This window comes from Ornithodoros turicata, unplaced genomic scaffold (assembly GCF_037126465.1).
Source record: "Ornithodoros turicata isolate Travis unplaced genomic scaffold, ASM3712646v1 ctg00000895.1, whole genome shotgun sequence".
In the NCBI taxonomy this organism is placed as follows: Eukaryota; Metazoa; Arthropoda; class Arachnida; order Ixodida; family Argasidae; genus Ornithodoros; species Ornithodoros turicata.
The window spans coordinates 115,482-134,388 of NW_026999412.1; the positions used below are offsets into that span (position 1 = coordinate 115,482).

The following is an 18,907-nucleotide window of genomic DNA, read 5'->3' on the forward strand; positions in this document are numbered from 1 at the left end:
ACAGAAAGCATCACAGCAATTCAAAGTGACTGTCCATTTATTCGTGTGACTTTATAGCTACGAGTCAAACCGGGACTTGACCGGGACGCGCTACTTCTTTTTCGTCATTGTCACATGCGACAAGTCTCCGTATTCACCACGTGGTGTTCCAAAGTATGCGCAAACAGAAGACACGTGCTGGACAAGATGGCCGACAACGAGGTGAGCGCGCACATCGAACAGCGAATTGTTATGAAGTTTCTCGTGAATGAAGGCGTAAAGTCATCTGAAATTCACAGAAGACTGCAGGCTCAGTATGGCCACGATACACTTAGCCGCAGCAAAGCGTTTGAGTGGTGCAAATGGTTCCGAGACGGCCGTACATCAGTGCAGGACGTTCCCGGCCGGGGCGGCTCAGGGCCCAGTGTCAGAGTTCCTGCGAACATCCAACCCGTGAAGCGCCTGATCCTCAAGGACCGACGGATAACATGCCTCGAACTGGCTCGAAAGACGGACCTTTCTGTGTGAACGTTGAACACTATCAATCATGAACACCTCCAGTTTCGGAAAGTTAGTGCCCGTTGGGTCCCGAGGGAGCTCTCCGTGTTTGACCGGCAGAGAATACTGGAAATCTCCCAAGACCTCTCCGTTTCGACACTGAAGGACAGCCGTTCCTTGATCGGATCATCACGTAAAATGAAACGTGGGTGCACCATTTTACTCCTCAGTCTAAACGCGCATCAAAACAGTGGAAGTATCCGGGCTCGCCAGCTCCCAAGAAGTTCCGAAGCACCCCGTCTGCGGGTAAGGTCATGGCCACGGTTTTCGGGGAAGGCTGGCGTTGTTCATATTGATTTTCTGCCCAGTGGTACCACCATCAATTATTTGCAATGCATATTACTGCCAGGTTCTCAGGGATGTGCATAAGGCGCTGAAGCAAAAGCGGCAGGCCTCATCACCAGAGGAGTCCTCCTCCTAGAGGACAATGCACGTTCGCATACCGCGCATCTCACCACACACATCTCACAGGAACTTGGCTGGGAGTTGCTGCCACATCCCCCTTACAGTCGAGACCTCGCCCCCAGCTATTCCCATCTCTTTGGGCCACTGAAGCCGTTTCTTGGGCGCCGCCACTTCAGCTGCGACAACGAGGTCAAGAATGCAGTCCGATCATGGCTGCTACGCACCGATAAGGATTTCTTCGCTGCTGGCATCCAACTCCTCGTGAAACGCTGGGACGAGTTTGGAAGTTAGTTTTATTTTTTCTTACATGGAGTATATACATAAACTGTTAAATAGGGACTGCTAGGCAAGCCCGAGATGCAGTCCCAAAAAGAAAATTGATTTTTACATGGAACACATACACCATACAACAGTCCTGTGTAAGAGATAAAAAGGAATATTCATAAGAGAAAACACGTATACACACAAAACGTATCATCAACAGCAACCCTAACTGACCTATCATAATAGTGACCGTCGCGTCATTAAATTACAAGCGGTTGTTGCGAATCTGCGTTATTGGACCAGTTTTAATCTCGTCATCCTTATACCCTGCTATCTCCCTTTGACTTTGCATGCACAAAGACCTAGCTTTCAGTGCTAAAGTATTCCCGTACTCTATTTTTTAAACGCTTTGATACTTTTAATGGTTTTTACATGGACAGGGAGTTGATTCCATAATTTAGAACCGACGTAACAGAAAGAGTGAAGCCCGTAATCCGTTCTACACTGAGGTAGCGTTAGGCAACACACATCGCTGCGGGCCGCATAGTGTCGGTCACTTAACTTGAGCTCGATCAATCTCAATGTTAAATAAGAATAGCACATTTTATGGATAATAACAGTAACCTGGATTTTGACGAGAGAAAATATGGAAATCGCTCCCAGAAGGTCAAATGCAAAGGTAATAGAAGCGCGCAAAGGTACATGTAACATAGCCCGCAACGCACGTTTTTGTAGTGCATAGAGCTGCATCAGAGTCGTCGTATATGTTAGGCCGTACACTTCGACAGCGAACACCAAGTGCATTAGGGCAGCTGGAGATTACGTTGAAAAATAAAACTAGTTTCTCGCCTGTACGTTCATTTTACTTTTGTGAAAAATGAAAAGCCCTGGTTTGACTTGAACACTCCTGTAGGTCGGGGGAAGTGTTAGGGTCCAGACCCATGGTCATGGTCAGCGAAGAGAACGATCTGGGCGCCCGAGCAATGTTGGTCGAGCGCCGTTCGGGTGAACACGCTTTGTTCTAGTCAGGTACGTTTTCTGTAATAAACTCCAAGTTGTGATATATGTATTCTCTTTTCCCTTTACACCTTCATGGTTTATGTCACCCCTGTGGATCCCAAGACCGCGGCATTCCTCCTCACAAGACCGCACCCTCATTGGTTCTTGCCAGTGCGTTTTCACGTTCTCGTGTCAGTGCGTTTTTCTCTGTCATGCATTCTATCGAATGACACTCAAACTATTTCGCGTGGAATTTTTTATATAGGTGGTCTGTGGTTCATAGAGAATAAAATGAAATGAACGAGAACGGATGCTACTGTCTGTTTAAGGCTCATCATGATTTATTTTGAGCTTCTTTGACACAAGAAGAGATAAAATCAGCCAGTATGGATGGAAAATAATTCCAGTAGCTCATAGGCAGCATGAGCTTATTGTACAAGCATTGTGATAAAAAACTGTGGATATAATACTGACTTTAACGCGCTAGTTGGGGATAGTTCATTGGCGTATGGTGCCGTTATATAAAACAGAACGTGGCATTTAATTCTCCTAGAAACAGACTGCGACAATTATTTTTGAGTACGTGTCATTTCTGTCAACTTTGTGTCAGATGACACGTTCCTGTGCAGTACTCAACGTCAACCGAACAACTAATCCACAGTAGAAATAATACTGTACGTTTCAACTGCGGTAATAGGGCAATACGATACGGCATCACGATACGGCAGATACGGCAGTGGGGTTAATTAGGGTTCATTCATTGGCGTACTTAACTGGTGTAACTGTTACCTTACATCAAACGGAATGGGTACGTAATTATCCTAGAAGCACACCACAAGAATTACTTTTTGTGACATTTCTGTGTACATTGAGTCAGAGGATACGTTGCTGTGGAGTACTCAACTAGAAGCCAACAACTGCTCCACAGTAGAAACAAAGCTGTACGTCTCAACCACGGCAGATAGCCTTCCAGCTTCTCGATGTGGGTACTCTTCGAAGCTTCGTCAATCATCTTTTCGAGGTAGAAGAGCAAGGGCGCAGGCGAGATGGTACATGCTGAAGGAAAAGGAACCCGAGACAAGGAAGGGGGGGGGGGGACGTGTCGTGTTTGTCCTTCTTCTTTGCCTCGGGTTTATTTTCCTACATCTTTTCTAGATAGTCTTTGGGCTACGTCACAGGAAATCTTGAACCTTGCCCAATTGCTGTCAGTTGTATACAGATTGTGCCATCAGGTGCTTCTGGGCACATAATTCATGTTAAAAGGAAAACAAAACAGGTCAGTCCACTTTGCTGACTACGTGCAAAATATTTATCTGTCACCGCGTGCACCACTGCAGTCAGCTGTTTGTTCTTTTATGAACAACATAAGAAACAAATGATGTTGATGGCTTTGAGTTTCGGCCGGTATGAATGTAGGACAACAAACACAACCTCACTTTGGTTATGAAAATGCAACGTTGCACGGCCTGCAGTGCAAATTTATTTCCAAGTTGATCCTCATGTCTTCTTTTAAACCTTTCAGGACATGGTCGCGAACGGCTTCTTGTTTTTCGAACGCCAGCACGCTTTCCTCCTGCGCTGCATGCAACGGTTCTCACGGACATATAGCCCAGCCCGGTGGGCAGAAAATGGCCCAAGAATTATCCGTCGCGTGATACTAAACACGTGCAAGAGGAAACAAGTCAGGAGTGTCGTCGGACGTACGTGCGAAGGCGTCACTGTGTTGCCAAGAAAACTTTTGCTCCCGATATCGTACCACGGCTGGCGTTATTACGTCTCTCCGCGGCTCGCTGGGGCAGCATGGAAAGCTCATAATGAAAGCTACGTAATGCATGTCTTCGGGGCACATAGCCGCAAAATAAAGCTGAGAGAAGGCGATGGATCTGCATATGGACAAGCGGCCAAGTTGCATTGTCCGATGTCCTTCAGGACTGCTGTGGAACACTATGGTGTTTTCTAGAGAATTGCGTACTGCATTCCTGAAGATGTGCTGTTATTGTATGTGATGCATCCTAGGAGTGACTGCGAGGATGTCGCCGCCAGCACCACAAGTCTTGCAATGAACGTGGAAGCTACATTGCATCCATTTACCTGCTTTGGGCAAAGCAAGATAATGCGCGTTGGTTTCTAGTGCCGGAGAAGTGTTATGTCTACACAAAGAGCCCAGATGTTTCGCGTGAGCATGGTCGCAGTATGCGAAGGGTTTGTATGCCCCTTTGTTTTCCAGCTACGCGACCTCACAAGACCTCTCGACATTACGTGGGCCTCTCGTGGACATTACAAGTGGCTTTTCATATCCTGATTTTATAGGTACATCCGCCAGATATGCTTCATGTTGAAACCGTTTTTATATATTTTTTTTTTGTTGCTCACATCATCTCTAGCCCTAAACGTACTGAATGCATGCTAATGTAATGCGACTCACTATAAATATTCACCCAATGAATAAACATTCGAGTCCGGTGTGACATTTTGCGGAATTCCAGCTCGTAACTGTACGAGCTGGAATCCCACTTTTAGCATATGTTTTTTGTCTGAGCAGCAGGAACGAAGGGACGACCAAGGTACTATTATTATTATAATAATAATCGTTATTAACATGCCCAAGAACAGCAAAAGTCTTCGTATTGGCGCACTTAGACAATACAGTACTTACAAATATATACACATGTATACCGGGTGTTTCAGTTAAATCCCCGGGCTAAATAATTCGCGAACGAGTGCACCAATCCACGAACTTTCTTTTTTGCAAGTATCTGTCCGATACCACCTACAAGCTGCACACCGTGTGAATGAGTGGGAGGCACTCATTATTAAAATAAAAATGCAAATGAGTTTCGTCAAAAAGCATATCTTCTAAAGCAGGGCGTTGTCGGCATTAAAATGGGTACTACCCCTTTTGGGACCTTCAGTGGACACCTTTTTGTCGCGGCTGGTCGCGGCGAAGCGCAAAAGGGCGTATTTCATTGGTGTAATTCATTGGTGTAATTCATTAATGTAAGGACGTAATTTATTGATCGATATCGGAGTGAAAGAGCGTCCTTTTGCGCTGCGCCGCGACCAGCCGCGACAAAAATACGTAAACCGAAACCAATTAATTACTGCAACAAATGACCCGCTTCGGTGGCAGATTTTTCTCTAAAAGGTGTCCATTGAAGGTCTCAAAAGGGGTAGTACCCATTTTAATGCCGACAGCGCCCTGCTTCAGAAGTTACGCTTTTTTACGAAACTCGTTTGCATTTTTATTTTAATAATGAGCGCCTCCCACTCATTCACACGGTGTGCAGCTTGTAGGTGGTATCGGACAGATACTTGTAAAAAAGAAAGTTCGTGGATTGGTGCACCCGTTCGCGAATTATTTAGCCCGGGGATTTAACTGAAACACCCGGTATACAAAAATGTACACATTACGCAAAACATAACATATTTAGGACATATTCATAAACAAGAACATAACGAAGATATTCACATTGATACATACAGTAGAAACATACTGATATACAGTACATGGCACTAAAAGGGAAGGAGAAAAGAAAAGAGACTGTACAACTTCACATGTTACTCAGTGAACGCCAGAGGTGAGTTTTGAAAAGGTTTGTATGCGGGTTAAAGATATCAAGAGTGGGGTCCCTATCGAAAAAAGGTCCTGAGGTTACCTCAGGAATCCTGAGGTCTGCCTGGGGTTACCTCAGAAATCTTGAGGTCCACCTGAGGTTACCTCAGAAGGGGCTGAGGTCTGTCTGAGGTTACCTCAGAAGGGGCTGAGGTCCTCCTGAGATAACCTCAGAACAGTCTGGGGTTCCCCTGAGGTAACCCCAGAAGGGCCTGTGGTTGCCCCAGGACCACCTGAGGTTCAACCTTAGGGCCTCAGGACTGCTTGTAGATATCCTGAGGTCACTTGAGGTTTTACCTCAGGACCTCAAGTATACTTGTATATTATGTGAGGATGCGATCAAGGACTATATTTGGGCACACAATCGGTTCTTTCGTCGTAAAATGAATACTTGATGCGACACTCCCATCAAGGGCATGCCATAAAGATTATATTCTTACAATGTCGGGCAATATTACAGCATGCAAGACAAAAATCGAGAGGCTTATCGTCCGCTTGCTTTTACGTTTGTTGTGCATGCACCATTTGAAAGTATGAGACAGAGAACAAAATTCTGCAACATTTTTGTAATAAGGTTGAATAAGGATTTTATATACATAGGTATTCAATAAAGATCAGAAGTGGAGACGGTGCTTCTACAGGACAAGGAATAAAAGGGAAACTTTATTAAAAACTAAGAGGGGGTATTCGATGTTTCGACAGCAGCGCTGTCTTCAACAGGAATGGGATATTATGGTGACGCAAGACAATTGCAAAGAATGAGAGAGGAATATGTACAAGGAGAGAGGGCATACATATTCCTCTCTCATTCTTCGCAATTGTCTTGCGTCACCATAATATCCCATTCCTGTTGAAGACAGCGCTGCTATTGAAACGTCGAATACCCCCTCTTAGTTTTTAATAAAGTTCCCCTTTTATTCCTTGTCCTGTAGAAGCACCGTCTCTTCTGATCTTTATTGAATACCTTGGTGGTCAACCACATTGGTTTATTTCAACTTATATATATACATACATACATATATTACACGAACCCTGGCACGCTTAACAGGAACGGTGCACACAAATGGACATGCAGTTCTCCCTCTATGAATTACATAAGGCATTCTGCCTATGGTAGCAAGCTGTGTTTAACTCTGTGACAAGTGTAAATATGTTATCGCAGGTGGCTTCTTTGCCAAATGAGCAAAAGTGGCCTTCGAAATCTTACTTATTCGATTTCGAAGGTATTTGGCAGCTCACTAACAAACATCGAGTCTGCCTTCATGAACACACAAACACAATCTATGTCCCCATCCTCAAGAAGACAGATGTTCTCACCTTCAGGTGGGAAATCGCATTTCATAATGTGGTTGATTGGGAACGGGGCACTTCCAATGATGAGTTCACTACAAACAAACAGGATCTTATTGCTGTGTGCTGCTTTCAAGATCATCTGGACCTCACAGTATGTCCCAAAGGAGGACTTCACAACTCTTGAGCACGTCCTCTTTGTGCGTTTGTACTGAACACTGTGAATGATGACACCTTTCACAGAGGCCCTGAGGTATCGTTTGAGGTTGACGTGTTCAGTATGTTGGCTTAACAGCTGCTGCACTGCATGGGGAATACCAAGTGGCGACTGATCACGCCCTAGAACCATATTGCATACTGTCTTTGTAACAGGTCCACGAAAAATATGCAAGTTGCTAGGAAGTTGTACACTGTCTGTCAAATCAAAAAGCTTCCAACGCATTGCACACCTTTCAGCGATCTGAAGTGGAACACTGTTGGCTGCAGTGACTTGCTGAATGATGTTCCCATTCTTAGACTCGAATGGGAACATTGAGACTGCCCATAAAGGACCTAGGTCCCTTACAGTTTCAGGCAAATGCAACAATTGATGCACATTATATGTGCACATTCCCTGTGTGTACAAAGTTTCGGTTTCTCTAACAAAACGTTCAAGCAGCAGCTCCGCCTTAGAAATATCAGAGTGTTGAATGGTGTGCTTGAGGAGTAGAAAAATGGCCTCACACAGCAAAGAAAAGTGATTCAGAAAACGTTCAGGAAGGACATCCATGACACATGGTGCACAATAGTAAAGCAGCCAACATTTCCATTCTGATGCCTTCCACATAGCTCTTTCCGTAAGTGGCCTTGGTAGCCGTGAGAAGCAAATTGGAGGACATATTGTGCGTAATCGAGAGTTCAGAATATGTAGTTGTCCACCGATGTAGCACCCAGCTGAGGAATCCGTGAGCCAGCATTCTGTGAACTGCTTTATGACACCTTCTAATGCACAGTGCATGTAATCAGGTGCAATGCTGCGTACGAGGTTGAGTCCCTTCAGCTGGATAACTGGACTGAGCCCTTTGATGCCGTTTACTGTAGTCCCAAGGATAGTAGCCTTCTTCATATCACGGAGTACCTCTTTGTGGGTTCTAACCCTCATGCTCTCCTTGTACGGGTAGCGCACACTTCCTGAAAAACAAGAATTTACATGTTACTGAGCATGACACATGAGCATTTCTAGAACTTGTGGAGTGTTAATTTAGCATGCATGTAGCTTGCCAATTGAAACGGACAGCTGTCCTAAGAAGAGCAAGTGCAAGCCTGACCCTACCGCAACAGTCATAGGCCAATGTAATAAGAGGATATAGATTTGTAAACCAAAAAGGGAATCTTTGTACCTGGGTGACACGTGAACAGTGAAAGCCAGTGGCAGAGTTGCCACTGCCACATGTTAACATGCCAGTAACAGGTGGCAGAGTTTAAATCTTAGGCCTACATTGAAAATTCATTTGGGGGTTCTACACATGTTTTTGATATAGGGGGTTACATTGAACAACTAAGAACATGGACAAGGCACAGCCAGCAGGGCTCAGCTGCTAATCGAGATGTGCCCGCCAAAAAGATAATAACACTAAAAAATTAAATAGCAGTTGAGAGCACAGTGACATACAAATCTATTGATATACATGATCAATTTTCCTATAGAAATACATGGGAAGATGCAGAACAGGTAGAACGTTGTGATGCTGCCACCTGTCTGATCACGCAGGCAACTCCCGTTTTCTCCCTCTTCCAAATTAGTGTACTGTGGTCACACGCACTCGCTTCCTTTTACCGGGTGTATCTCATCTCATCTCCCTTACTCTGTTCCCCTGATGTAAGCTATCTTCAATTATCCTCATACAATGTGCAACATGCATCATGCAAGTTCAGAACAGCCACTTCGCTACCTACCGTCCACATACTTCCCGGGGTGGTAACACCATGTACACCCATCATAGCCATTATACTGTTTCCGGTTTAACACCATGGCCCGCGCTGGTGCGTCAACAACACAGGCCACTGCACGGATGGTTGACAGAATCATTTCACCGGTGTGGAAGTTCCTCCATGGAATTGGGCCCATATCGTTGAATTTGTCAACAAAAGCCTTGAGGAATAGTAGCATGTTTGGATGTGCTTTTGAAAACCATAGGCCTGCGACAATAATGTTATGCCACCGCGAAGGTAGCGGGAGTTCATTCAGCATGAGTTGGATGGGCCACAGAGATGACGCTGTTGACTTGAAAACTTGGGAGCCGTCACTATTTAAAGTAACGGTCAGGTCCATGTCTTGGCAGTTGACGCTCGTTTGGAGATTTTTGTAGTAGCTGCCATCAGTGATGTCACACAGTTCCGATGATGACAGTCTTGAACGTATTTTCCTCGTATTCTCCAGGATACAACGTGAAAAACGTTTCAGCAGTGACTGCAGCTGACCCTTTATGTTCAAAATGGCAAAGAAACTACCAGCTGCTGTAAGATCTGCCACGTCATACTTAGTGCTGCATATGTGACATGTCAGTGATTTCTCTGTTGTTTTGCTTGATTGCGCAAGCACAGCTTCACACGCCTCACACAGATAATGGAGATCCAGAATGCCTCTTTTGTTCTTATTCCAAAGCTTACGCAGCATGTACTTGCTGTTTGGTAGCACCTTGTCTCCGAGCAGTGCATTAATCAATTTAAGAAGTCCATCCGCCTGAGTCCAAGAGAGACCAGCAGTGACAACAAAGGTCAGAATAAGTAGTAGGGCTTGCGCTTTTGTCGTCGTTTGATGTGGCAGAGTCCCTGAGTACTCTTCCATAAATTCAGCAATGTCGATGTTGTCATCCTCAGAGTCTTCATGAAAACAATCTTCAGGGTCCGTGTCAGGTTCAGATGACTCATACGGCTCAGAAGCAGTATCATCAATGTCAAAATCATCTTCAAAAGCACTGTGTTCACTGAGTGTGTCATCGCTAACAGCAACGCCGACATCTGTAGTGCCTGAGTCCATGGGATCAACACTTTCCTCTTGATCTGGGGTATGGTCACTACAATGGGGTGATGTCCCATGATTCTCATTTTCCTGCTCAGTGCCTGTCTCAGAAGCGGGCTCAGCCATCTCCAGTGCCAAGGAAGGCTGCTGTAGTTCCTTGGAAGCATCCGCATTTCCGTTTGCAGCATTGTGTGCGGCTAAAGAGAAAGACAGAAAATCATCGAACCTTATTGCTACAAAGCGAATGGAAAAATGCAAATTTTCAACTTTTCATCATATTTCTATGATCATTATTAATCTAGACACCGGAATTCTAGGCAATGCCTACTCGTTTTCGGTTGAGTTTAATGGTGCGTTTTTGATACAGGAGCTTGAACTAGTGATAAGAGAACCCATCAGTACTAATCAATGCTCAGAAATAGGCCTACTCCTTGGTCCCTGCCAAAACCGGAAATTTTGCCCTGCAAAATTGCCTAAAATTCTATTTTATTGATTACATATGTAGTTAAAACTACATGATAAACCTTTCCTTTAGCGCGTTCACACGCCCATGGTCGAAAAAGCGTGGACGAGTGTTGGCGTACACAGGGTTCGAACGCCATTATTTTAGTAACTCGTCTTTTAAGCAGGGCAAGTCTCTGTAGGTAAGCGTGCGTCCCACAGAAGGTACATTTACAAATTTGGATATCGCAGGTTGATACACTTCTTCAACACAGACATATCTTAGCGCCAATTACAACAAGCATTCGTGCAACTTCCACAATACTTACCTCTTTTTCTCCGATTGTGAAGAGTTTGCCGTGGTATTACGAATGGTGCCCCGGGCTCCATGTAGCATTTTCGCTTTTTCCGCTCAGACATTTCTGCGCTTTTGTTTTGCTAGGTCACTGAAAAGCCATGGGCATCAAAACTGCACAAAACTCGCATCAAAACACCGGCCGAAAAGCCTGCCCACAGTTGTCACCATTCATGTTTACCACGCAGCTCGAAGATGAATTGTTTGCATAATGTTCACCAGCTCGCTTGCTTCCTAGCCAGTTTTTTCATGAATTGTTTGCTTGCCGTCTCGCGTTCTGTATTCTTGCGCGCAATACGCAATACTGCGTCGCGCTGATATTGAACACTTTTGGCCGCGTTAGATTATACGCACTTACATCGCCTGTTCCTGGCAAACAAGGCTTGCGGAACGTAAAATGTTGAAAAACTGCCAGCGCCACCGCGTCGGCAAGCGGCGGGGCGTCAAGGGGCAGCGGTGACCAAGCCTTTATGAGCGTGTTGTACTCTGCTCTTGTCACATGTTTACCTGATTTTCTGTGTTGTTTATTCGTGGCGTTACCTCTTCCCTATTTATCGCTTCTAAATATCACGACAGTCATGTTTGCGTACGTTAGGTACTTGTACGACGACATGCGCGTCGTTGTTTCTGCGAACACCATCAAGAACTTTCCGTCCGACATCGATGTCACTGACTTCAACGGGAACACTGAATACCCCGTGTACCCTGTTTACTGGAGAGGCGACAAGAAAACTCTCGGGGGCTACTATGACGCACAAATTATCTTTCTGGCAGGTACGTAAGCAATTTCATGTTTGTACCTTTCGCGATATCAGGTAGTTAGCACTCGGCAGTTTAATGACACCCGCTGCAGTATGGTTGAAAGAAACGCGCAGCGTATCTCCGAGTTTTTGCCGTGCACTTAAGGTGTTTTATGTACCTTGGCAGATGATGAAGACGACGCTAAGACTGGCGGAGAACGAAAACGACTTGGGAAAGCCCCTAGGCGGGAAAAAGAACCACATCCGACGAAAGACAAAGTAAGTGCTTGTGTTCTCCTAGGGTACTTATTTATATAGCAGTTAAATTTGTGCACTCGCCGGGTCGCCGTAGTTCATGACAAGGTGTTGCTGAGGGTAGGCACGGTGAACGAGAAGCACGAACAGCCTCCCAACAAAAGCTTTTGTTTCTTGATTCGCTTTCATTGTATTTCTATTGATGCTGATGCCTGTTTTCATCACCACATTGCCATTATATTAAGGAACAGTAGATAAAAACGGCTGGTGTGCTAATTGTGTTAATCTTTTTGTTTGTACTATTTCTGACATCTGCATATGCACGACTGTTTGCATTACCCCTGGTGTAGCACCAGCCACTGCGTTATATAAATGCCTGAGAGGGCTGGACGGCTGCATTGGCACGTCACCATGAGTCTGCCAATGCAGCTGTCCACCCCTCTCAGGCATTTGAATTGCTCGTTCCCGCTTGCCGCCAAGTTGACGCACCACGGAGAATTGATACTGCTAGCATTTTCTACAAACTTTTAGTCTTTATACACTCTTAGCATTGTAACAAATAAATAAATGCCGCTTTAAAACAATATATAATGAATGATAAGGAGTGGACGTAACTGCTGCAGGTGGTTAACACGTCCAGCGTGTGGTTAGTCTTCGACATCGTCCAAGCCAGCTTTGTCTTTGTTTGGGGAACCGCTAGCTGCACTGTTTCTTTTCTTTTTCTTTCTTCATTTTAGTTTGTGCAGGATCTCGGAAAAAATCTGCCATTGCTCAACTGACTTGTCAGCGATCACTGTCACCAGATTGTTTGCCCATTCTCCATTGCATTTTTTCTTGATACTGGGTGGTTGACTTTTGTGCTTTACCTTGTTGTGAATTCTTCGTAGAAGACAAGCGCTGGAAAACGGAAGCATATGGAGCGGTGCAAACGTAGGCTGGAGCTCGGCCTTCTTGACGAATTAGATGAAGACGATGATGACTGCCTTGTACTACAGTCTGAAGGAAGGAAGGTGGAAAAACAGCTGGCACGCTGCCAAAGGGAGCTTCATCGTTACAGAAAAGCTAACTTAGACCTCCAGGAAGCTCTGGCTGCAAAAGTGATCGAGGCAGGTCTGTGATATTCACTGCATAGAACTGTTACAAGTTCTTGAAGGGTGGCACAGATGACAGCTGCTGCTGTTGTTCAGGCCATCCTTTGTATGGAACCATTTGCTCAGTTTGCATGCTTTGCTCGTTTTCAGTAATTGCATGCTTAATTAGTGACTGTGTACACCTCAAACATAGGTCTGTTCATGTTTCAGATTTCCTGAGGACATCACTTCACTGTGGTTGCTGCCAACGACATGTGATGCCAGGTGGTCAGGTCCACAATCAGCCCGTAGTGGTCAGCAGCTTTGAAGGTATGGTGCTCTTTTGCATTGTATAGAAAATTCTTTGCAACATTGCCATTACTGGTTTTGTAATTCTTGGCCAGATTCTAATGTCAAAATCCACCCAGGAGCTACAGCCGGCAAGGGCGTTCTCAGGTGGGGTGGTGACTTTACCATCCCTGAAACCACCATTAGTACCCTTGAAGGTGGTAAGGTGCTCTCCTGTTGGGTGTATTTTAATGACCACAGAGAATCCTCTGTCTGTTTTTGCCCCATTTGGTTATTGCCATGACCACCCTTGGTCACTTTCTAATGTCAAAATTATTCCAGGAGCTGCAACAAGTAAGGTCGTTGCCAAGCGGGTTGATGACTGTCCCATGCCTATAACCGGCATCAGTGCCTTCGAAGGTGTGGTGCTCTCCTGTTGTGTATATTCATGACCATAGATAATTCTGTGTTCTGTACTGATCCCTATTTCGTTATTCCTATGGTCAACTTTGATTTTTGGGACCGTTGCCCATGTTCTGATGTCAAAATTTGCCCAGGAGTTACAACAAGCAATGACGTTGCTGGGCAGGCTGACTCTGTAACATGTGGCATGGCCTGGGAGACTGACAGTGGAGGCGCATTGGAAACTGGCATCGGAATCCCTCAGGGTGTGCTAATCTTTTCTATCTGTCTGCCGATTGGTGTTAAACCAAATTCCTCCCCGGATTCCTAGCCTGTGCCGGTCAGCAACATCCATTTTGTCGTTTCCCTGAGATGCTGTTTGAGAGCTCAAAAGATTCTACTAGTGTGAGACTCGTAAAGAAAGAAAGAGAGAGGTGTCACTTTGGCAGATATTTCACAGCTGTCACCAGCCCCTATTATTGATTAGGCAGTAGACCAATACGACAGCTTAGAATACTGGTCATTTTTTGTAGCCCTCATTCACTTCAGGTGGGCCAGCTTGTGCATGCCGATCACGCGAGATGAATTGACAGCATGCATAAATCCCAGAAGCTAGCGCTAAACAGTGCATCGTGGGAGCCCGTTTGTTCCCCGATGCTCTCTCCCTCCTTCCTGGTGGCATCAGCCTCGGAAAGAAGGAAGGTGCAAGGGGAACGAACAGGCTACCAAGATACACCATGTCACTGTGGTTACTGGGATTTATACATATCGTCGATTGACAGCACCCGAATTGCTCCACGAATTTAAAAAAGCACCCGATTTTTGCCTTCCAAATCTGGGATGTCATCTAACCCGAAAAAGTCACATTTTATGTGTACAGAGTGTCATTAAAAACCAGAGCATTCAACTAGGAGAACGATGAATGGAAAATGAAGGCTTGTTTGTGTCACTTGAGCTAGAAACAGGTGCTACCTTTGATGTAGCACTTGGCTGTAACACAAGTACCAGAAAGAAAGCCTCCGGTTTCCATTTATCGTTCTTTGGGTTTCTTTCTCTTGGGTTTCTTTCTTTTCGTTCTTATGAGTTTCGTAACGGACCATGTATATGTATTCAAGGGTGTGCTCCTCCAGCTTATTTTCGTGACAGTGGGCTAATGTGATGCATTTGAGCACTGCTGAAATGTACGTGACAAAAGTGTGAACATTTCAGATGCCGCAGAAATGGAGCGGGAACCTTTGATGTGCATCGGAAGTCCTGGTAAGGACTTCTTTAATGTATTTAGTCTTGTTGTAATTTTATTGTGCAATGTTAACAGTGTCCTGATGTGGCTGCAGTGCAGACGGCATGATGCGATACCCGCAGAAATGCTCAACGTGGCTTTGGCGTCACAAGTGGTATGCCTTTGGTGTAATCTTCGCTTGCAACAAGGCACATCAGACCTAAGGCCTCAAGTCTTCAATATTAAACATAATCATTGATCCCGCATGGGCACAAGGGGTATTATTGGAAGATATTAGACGTTGTCTTTTTTTTAATCAAGACATATTTTTTATTCAAAACCTAAAAATGACAAGCTGACTATACTGTTTTTGCATATTATGTACACAGTGCAGCGGAAGTTTAATGGTCGACATTGTGCACCTGTGTGCAATTAATCAAGTAAAACTCTATAATTCCCTTCTTATTAGCAGCTTCTGGGAAAAAACTGAAATAGAATTGTAGCCGTCCCTCAGAGTCATCCGCCCTGCTCAAAACGTATCTTGAAAAGTGCCTGCACAGTCAATTATTCATTCTCAAAAATTATGTAAATGACCATCATCATGGCGGTGGAGCGGAAAAGAGCAGACGACGTTCGGAGGTGTGCCTTACGTTCACACCAGAACGGCTTATCTAGGCATCTGCTCCAGTCGATCAGTCGGCTTGGAACATGTAACTTATCGTGTGGTATTTTCATCCCTGCTCTGGTGCACTTCAATCAGCACTTCCTTCGTTTCCACGACATTTCCGTGAAATATTTGTCCGTTCGATATCTGAGCACACAGGCACCTATTTTGAGGTTTTTCCGAATGGTATGGATGTTTCTAACGATGGCCATAATTCTACTATTTCGGTCTCTCCTAGAGGCTGCTAATTACAAAGTTAATGGTCGAATGCTAGTCAATCAGTTCTGCAGGTGCAAAGGGTTCACCATTCAACTTCCGGCACACCGTGCATACGACATACAAAAGCAGAATTAGCTGGGTGTTCTAGATTTTGAAGGTTTAAAACTGTACTGCCCAGAAACATGGTGTAAATAGGTTTGGCATGGCAGTTGCATTTGGGAGCATCAAAAATAGTTGATGAAATCTTAATTACAGTAAAATTAATTCTTGAATTGAACTCTGAAATTTTTGCTGTAGAGTCCTCTTTTTAATGCACACAGTGCTGCCGTCATGCATTTACTCAAGTCCAGCAAAAGTACTTCATGTGGCATCTGAAGTAATAGAAATGAAGTTGTAAAAGTGGCCCTTTAGCCACTCCAACCCTGTTCTGTAAGAATAAGCGATATTTCTAAAACCTCTAGTATCACAGAATTGCTGCTTGAAATTCACTCCATTGTCTTCTGGCATGCATATCTACTGAGGCTGGTGCTGATAGTGTTTACAGATGTGTTCACGAGATCCTCTAAGTACGTACTTCTGCCTGACAACTAGCTCTATTTTATCACCATGCAGATAGCAGGCATAACGTGGAATGCCAGGAGGAACGGTTTCACAGTGGATCAGCTGGGAAGCATTGCATTGCTTCTCCAACCGGTATCTCGTTTCTTCATCCATTTATTTGCATATAACATGTCGCAACCAGAAACACGCTTTTTGTTGGTACAACACTTAGATTGTTCACTTCCTGAACAACCTTAGATTTCTTAAATTGGGGGTTTGCGAATATTTTAAATTTTGGTAACGAATCAATTTTTTTAAATATTTGCATTCAATTCAATTTCATTCAATTTCATTCACGACATTTGTGCATTGGGGGCCCAGAGGAGAGTTCCAGGATTCAGTGTCACTGTATCTCCTATGTCATGGCTGTGGCCTGTTGTGCAAGTTGTATTTCCAAACACAAACCAAATAATTCCTTGTTACAGATGCAGTATGCATGCTGAGATTCCAAAGCTGAAATGAAATTATATTCAATTCCCAACATCTGTCCTGACCTGACTGTGTACTTTCACGATGCAACTGTTCACTTCCCTTATAGTGCTTTATGACTGATCACGATTCAAATAAATTTTCAGGGCAACCTCTCAGTGGGGGAGAAGACAAGGTAAAGCTGTTTCATGACCATTTCTTCGTGTTACCCTCCTGTGACAACCTCTCATTGCAGGTCGACATAGGAGGCTCCATTTTAGTTGACAACTCCCGGTGGGTCACTGTTCTGTCCCAAAAAGAGGACAGTATGTTCCTGAAGGAAGGAATGGTTGCTATTTGGGGCTCAGCGGTCCTAAAAAACAGGACTGTAACAGGAACGCTTTCCAACAAGGCTAAGGCAAAGGGGCAAACCCATGTCGCTCCGGCGCTCACACCAAAGAAGTTGGATGCACTGAAAGGTGCGTAGCCAGTGTCCTTTGTTCTGTCTGCTCAGGATTTAAGCTGGGTAAACTTCCTCTGACAGGTGCCTACCTACAACGCTTGGAAGCCAGGGGCGAGACTGCAGAGGCCATTGGCAAAAAAATGTCCAAAGTTCGAGCGACGTTAAATGACAAATTAAAGTCTCTGAAGAAGCCCTACTTTGGTCTCATGTCATCAGTGGGTTGCACGCATGGATTAGGATTGGCGTAAAGATGTGTGGTGTCTAGCGCACCCTCCATACCCTCCGATCCCCTGGCCCTGAGGTATGCTGAGGTAGCCTCAGAACCCCCGGGACCTGAGGTAGCCTCAGAACCCCGGGACCTGAGGTAGCCTCAGAACCCCGGGACCTGAGGTAGCCTCAGAACCCCAGGGCCTGAGGTAGCCTCAGAACCCCAGGACCTGAGGTAGCCTCAGGACCTCAGATGTCCCATAATACCTCAAGACCTCAGACCCTGAGGTAACCTCAAGACCATATTTTCGATAGGGGTGAACTGCGTTTCTCATTTGTTGAATTCGTGCGATCGGATTTGCAGGCATATGGTGGGTACAATATATTAGTGTGTCTAGTTACATTGACAGGTACGACGATACGAACCTGATGTAATAAAGACGGTGTATCGAGAAAACTGTGTAAGGTCTTATAACAGAGAATAATATCACGAAAACGGCGTCGCGTTGGGAGTGGTTCAAGGTTAAGAAATGACATTATCTCTCTATAGACATACATTCTAGGTAAGGGCTCTTTCTTAAAAATACGCTATGTACAATGTGTAGAAATTTCTTCTGGACATATTCAATCCGTGACGAGTCAATGCAGGAAAGAAAGATCCACACTGGAGACGCGTTTTCCAGTCGCGGTAAAATTAAGGAACGATACAGGTGAAGAAATACAGAGTGTTCGGAAAAGGTTTTGCATGTATATGTGAGCAAGCCAAGAAGTTTGAGAGCTGAAGAGCGTATGTAACAGACATGATCATGAAAACGCAGCTGGGAGTCGAAAATGACCCCCAAATCCTTCAGTACATCGACACGCTTGATGGCATGGGAACACATGTATGCATTGCATATTATGTTAGCTTTTCTTGAGTAAGTCACATGTTTCGTCTTCACTGGATTAATAGCCATCCCATTTTTAGAGCTCCATTCAACTACAGAAGGAACGTCAGTTTGTCATAGTGTCAGAACGTCCCATGTCATCGGCGTACTGAAGAACATGAGAATGACGAATATGCCCAGCTAAGTCATTAATAAGGACATCGAAAGGGAGTGCCCTATTGAAAATAATTCCTGACGTAACCTCAGAGTCTGAGGTCTTGAGGTATTATGGAACATCTGAGGTCTTGAGGTTGCCTCAGAGCTTGAGGTTCTGAGGTTACCTCAGGGCATAGGGTCCTGGGGTTACCTCAGAGCTTGAGGTCCTGGGGTTACCTCAGAGGTTGAGTCCCTGTGGTTACCTCACGGCCTGAGGTTTCCACAGATTGGACCTGAAAGTATTGGACACCACAGAGCGCAGTAGCACGACTTCGTGTTCAAAGACTTTTTATTGGTATTGAGGTAATCCGGTTCTAAATATCTTTCAGACACTTTAATTTGTCGTTCAGTGTCGCGATTCTTCTTCATTTTCTTTCTGGTTTCT

The 18,907-nt window shown here is 44.8% G+C and overlaps 3 protein-coding genes across 7 annotated transcripts in view; 2 read left to right on the forward strand and 1 right to left on the reverse strand.

The window, feature by feature from the left end:
- Window positions 1–4,683, forward strand: part of LOC135375576 (lactosylceramide 4-alpha-galactosyltransferase-like) — a 58,612-nt gene extending 53,929 nt beyond the window's left edge. Inside the window, exon 4 of the mRNA XM_064608256.1 lies at window positions 3,728–4,683. Coding sequence (XP_064464326.1) covers window positions 3,728–4,165 — 438 coding nt within the window. The 3' untranslated portion in view covers window positions 4,166–4,683. The remainder of the gene's footprint in view (window positions 1–3,727) is intronic.
- Window positions 4,684–6,713: 2,030 nt separating this feature from the next.
- LOC135375571 (uncharacterized) lies at window positions 6,714–11,239 on the reverse strand. The gene is made up of 3 exons (XM_064608247.1): window positions 10,880–11,239; window positions 9,044–10,306; window positions 6,714–8,278 (listed from the first exon to the last, which is right to left on the reverse strand). The coding sequence occupies exons 1-3, from the start codon at window positions 10,968–10,970 to the stop codon at window positions 7,026–7,028; spliced, it is 2,607 nt and encodes an 868-aa protein (XP_064464317.1). The 5' UTR covers window positions 10,971–11,239; the 3' UTR covers window positions 6,714–7,025.
- A 122-nt stretch (window positions 11,240–11,361) lies between these two features.
- On the forward strand, window positions 11,362–17,429 carry LOC135375572 (uncharacterized). 5 transcript variants are annotated; one of them, XM_064608250.1, is made up of 12 exons: window positions 11,362–11,679; window positions 11,833–11,924; window positions 12,788–13,010; window positions 13,202–13,300; window positions 13,375–13,479; window positions 13,601–13,678; window positions 13,816–13,926; window positions 14,870–15,054; window positions 16,375–16,455; window positions 16,938–16,966; window positions 17,027–17,249; window positions 17,315–17,429. In XM_064608250.1, the coding sequence occupies exons 1-11, from the start codon at window positions 11,376–11,378 to the stop codon at window positions 17,034–17,036; spliced, it is 1,317 nt and encodes a 438-aa protein (XP_064464320.1). In that variant the 5' UTR covers window positions 11,362–11,375; the 3' UTR covers window positions 17,037–17,249; window positions 17,315–17,429. The 5 variants fall into 5 exon arrangements, with proteins under 5 accessions (XP_064464320.1, XP_064464318.1, XP_064464319.1 ...); XM_064608248.1 differs by having other exon boundaries at window positions 16,375–16,966; XM_064608249.1 differs by having other exon boundaries at window positions 13,399–13,479; window positions 16,375–16,966.
- Window positions 17,430–18,907: the final 1,478 nt, after the last annotated feature.

Coding starts and splice junctions, on each gene's coding strand:
- LOC135375571 (XM_064608247.1), bottom strand. CDS start 10,970: ATGTCTGAGCGGAAAAAGCGAAAATGCTACATGGAGCCCGGGGCACCA. Junction 10,307..10,879: donor TCACAATCGGAGAAAAAGAG/GTAAGTATTGTG, acceptor CTTTCTCTTTAG/CCGCACACAATGCTGCAAAC. Junction 8,279..9,043: donor CCCCGGGAAGTATGTGGACG/GTAGGTAGCGAA, acceptor CTTGTTTTTCAG/GAAGTGTGCGCTACCCGTAC.
- LOC135375572 (XM_064608248.1), top strand. CDS start 11,376: ATGAGCGTGTTGTACTCTGCTCTTGTCACATGTTTACCTGATTTTCTG. Junction 11,925..12,787: donor CACATCCGACGAAAGACAAA/GTAAGTGCTTGT, acceptor AATTCTTCGTAG/AAGACAAGCGCTGGAAAACG. Junction 13,480..13,600: donor CATTAGTACCCTTGAAGGTG/GTAAGGTGCTCT, acceptor AAATTATTCCAG/GAGCTGCAACAAGTAAGGTC.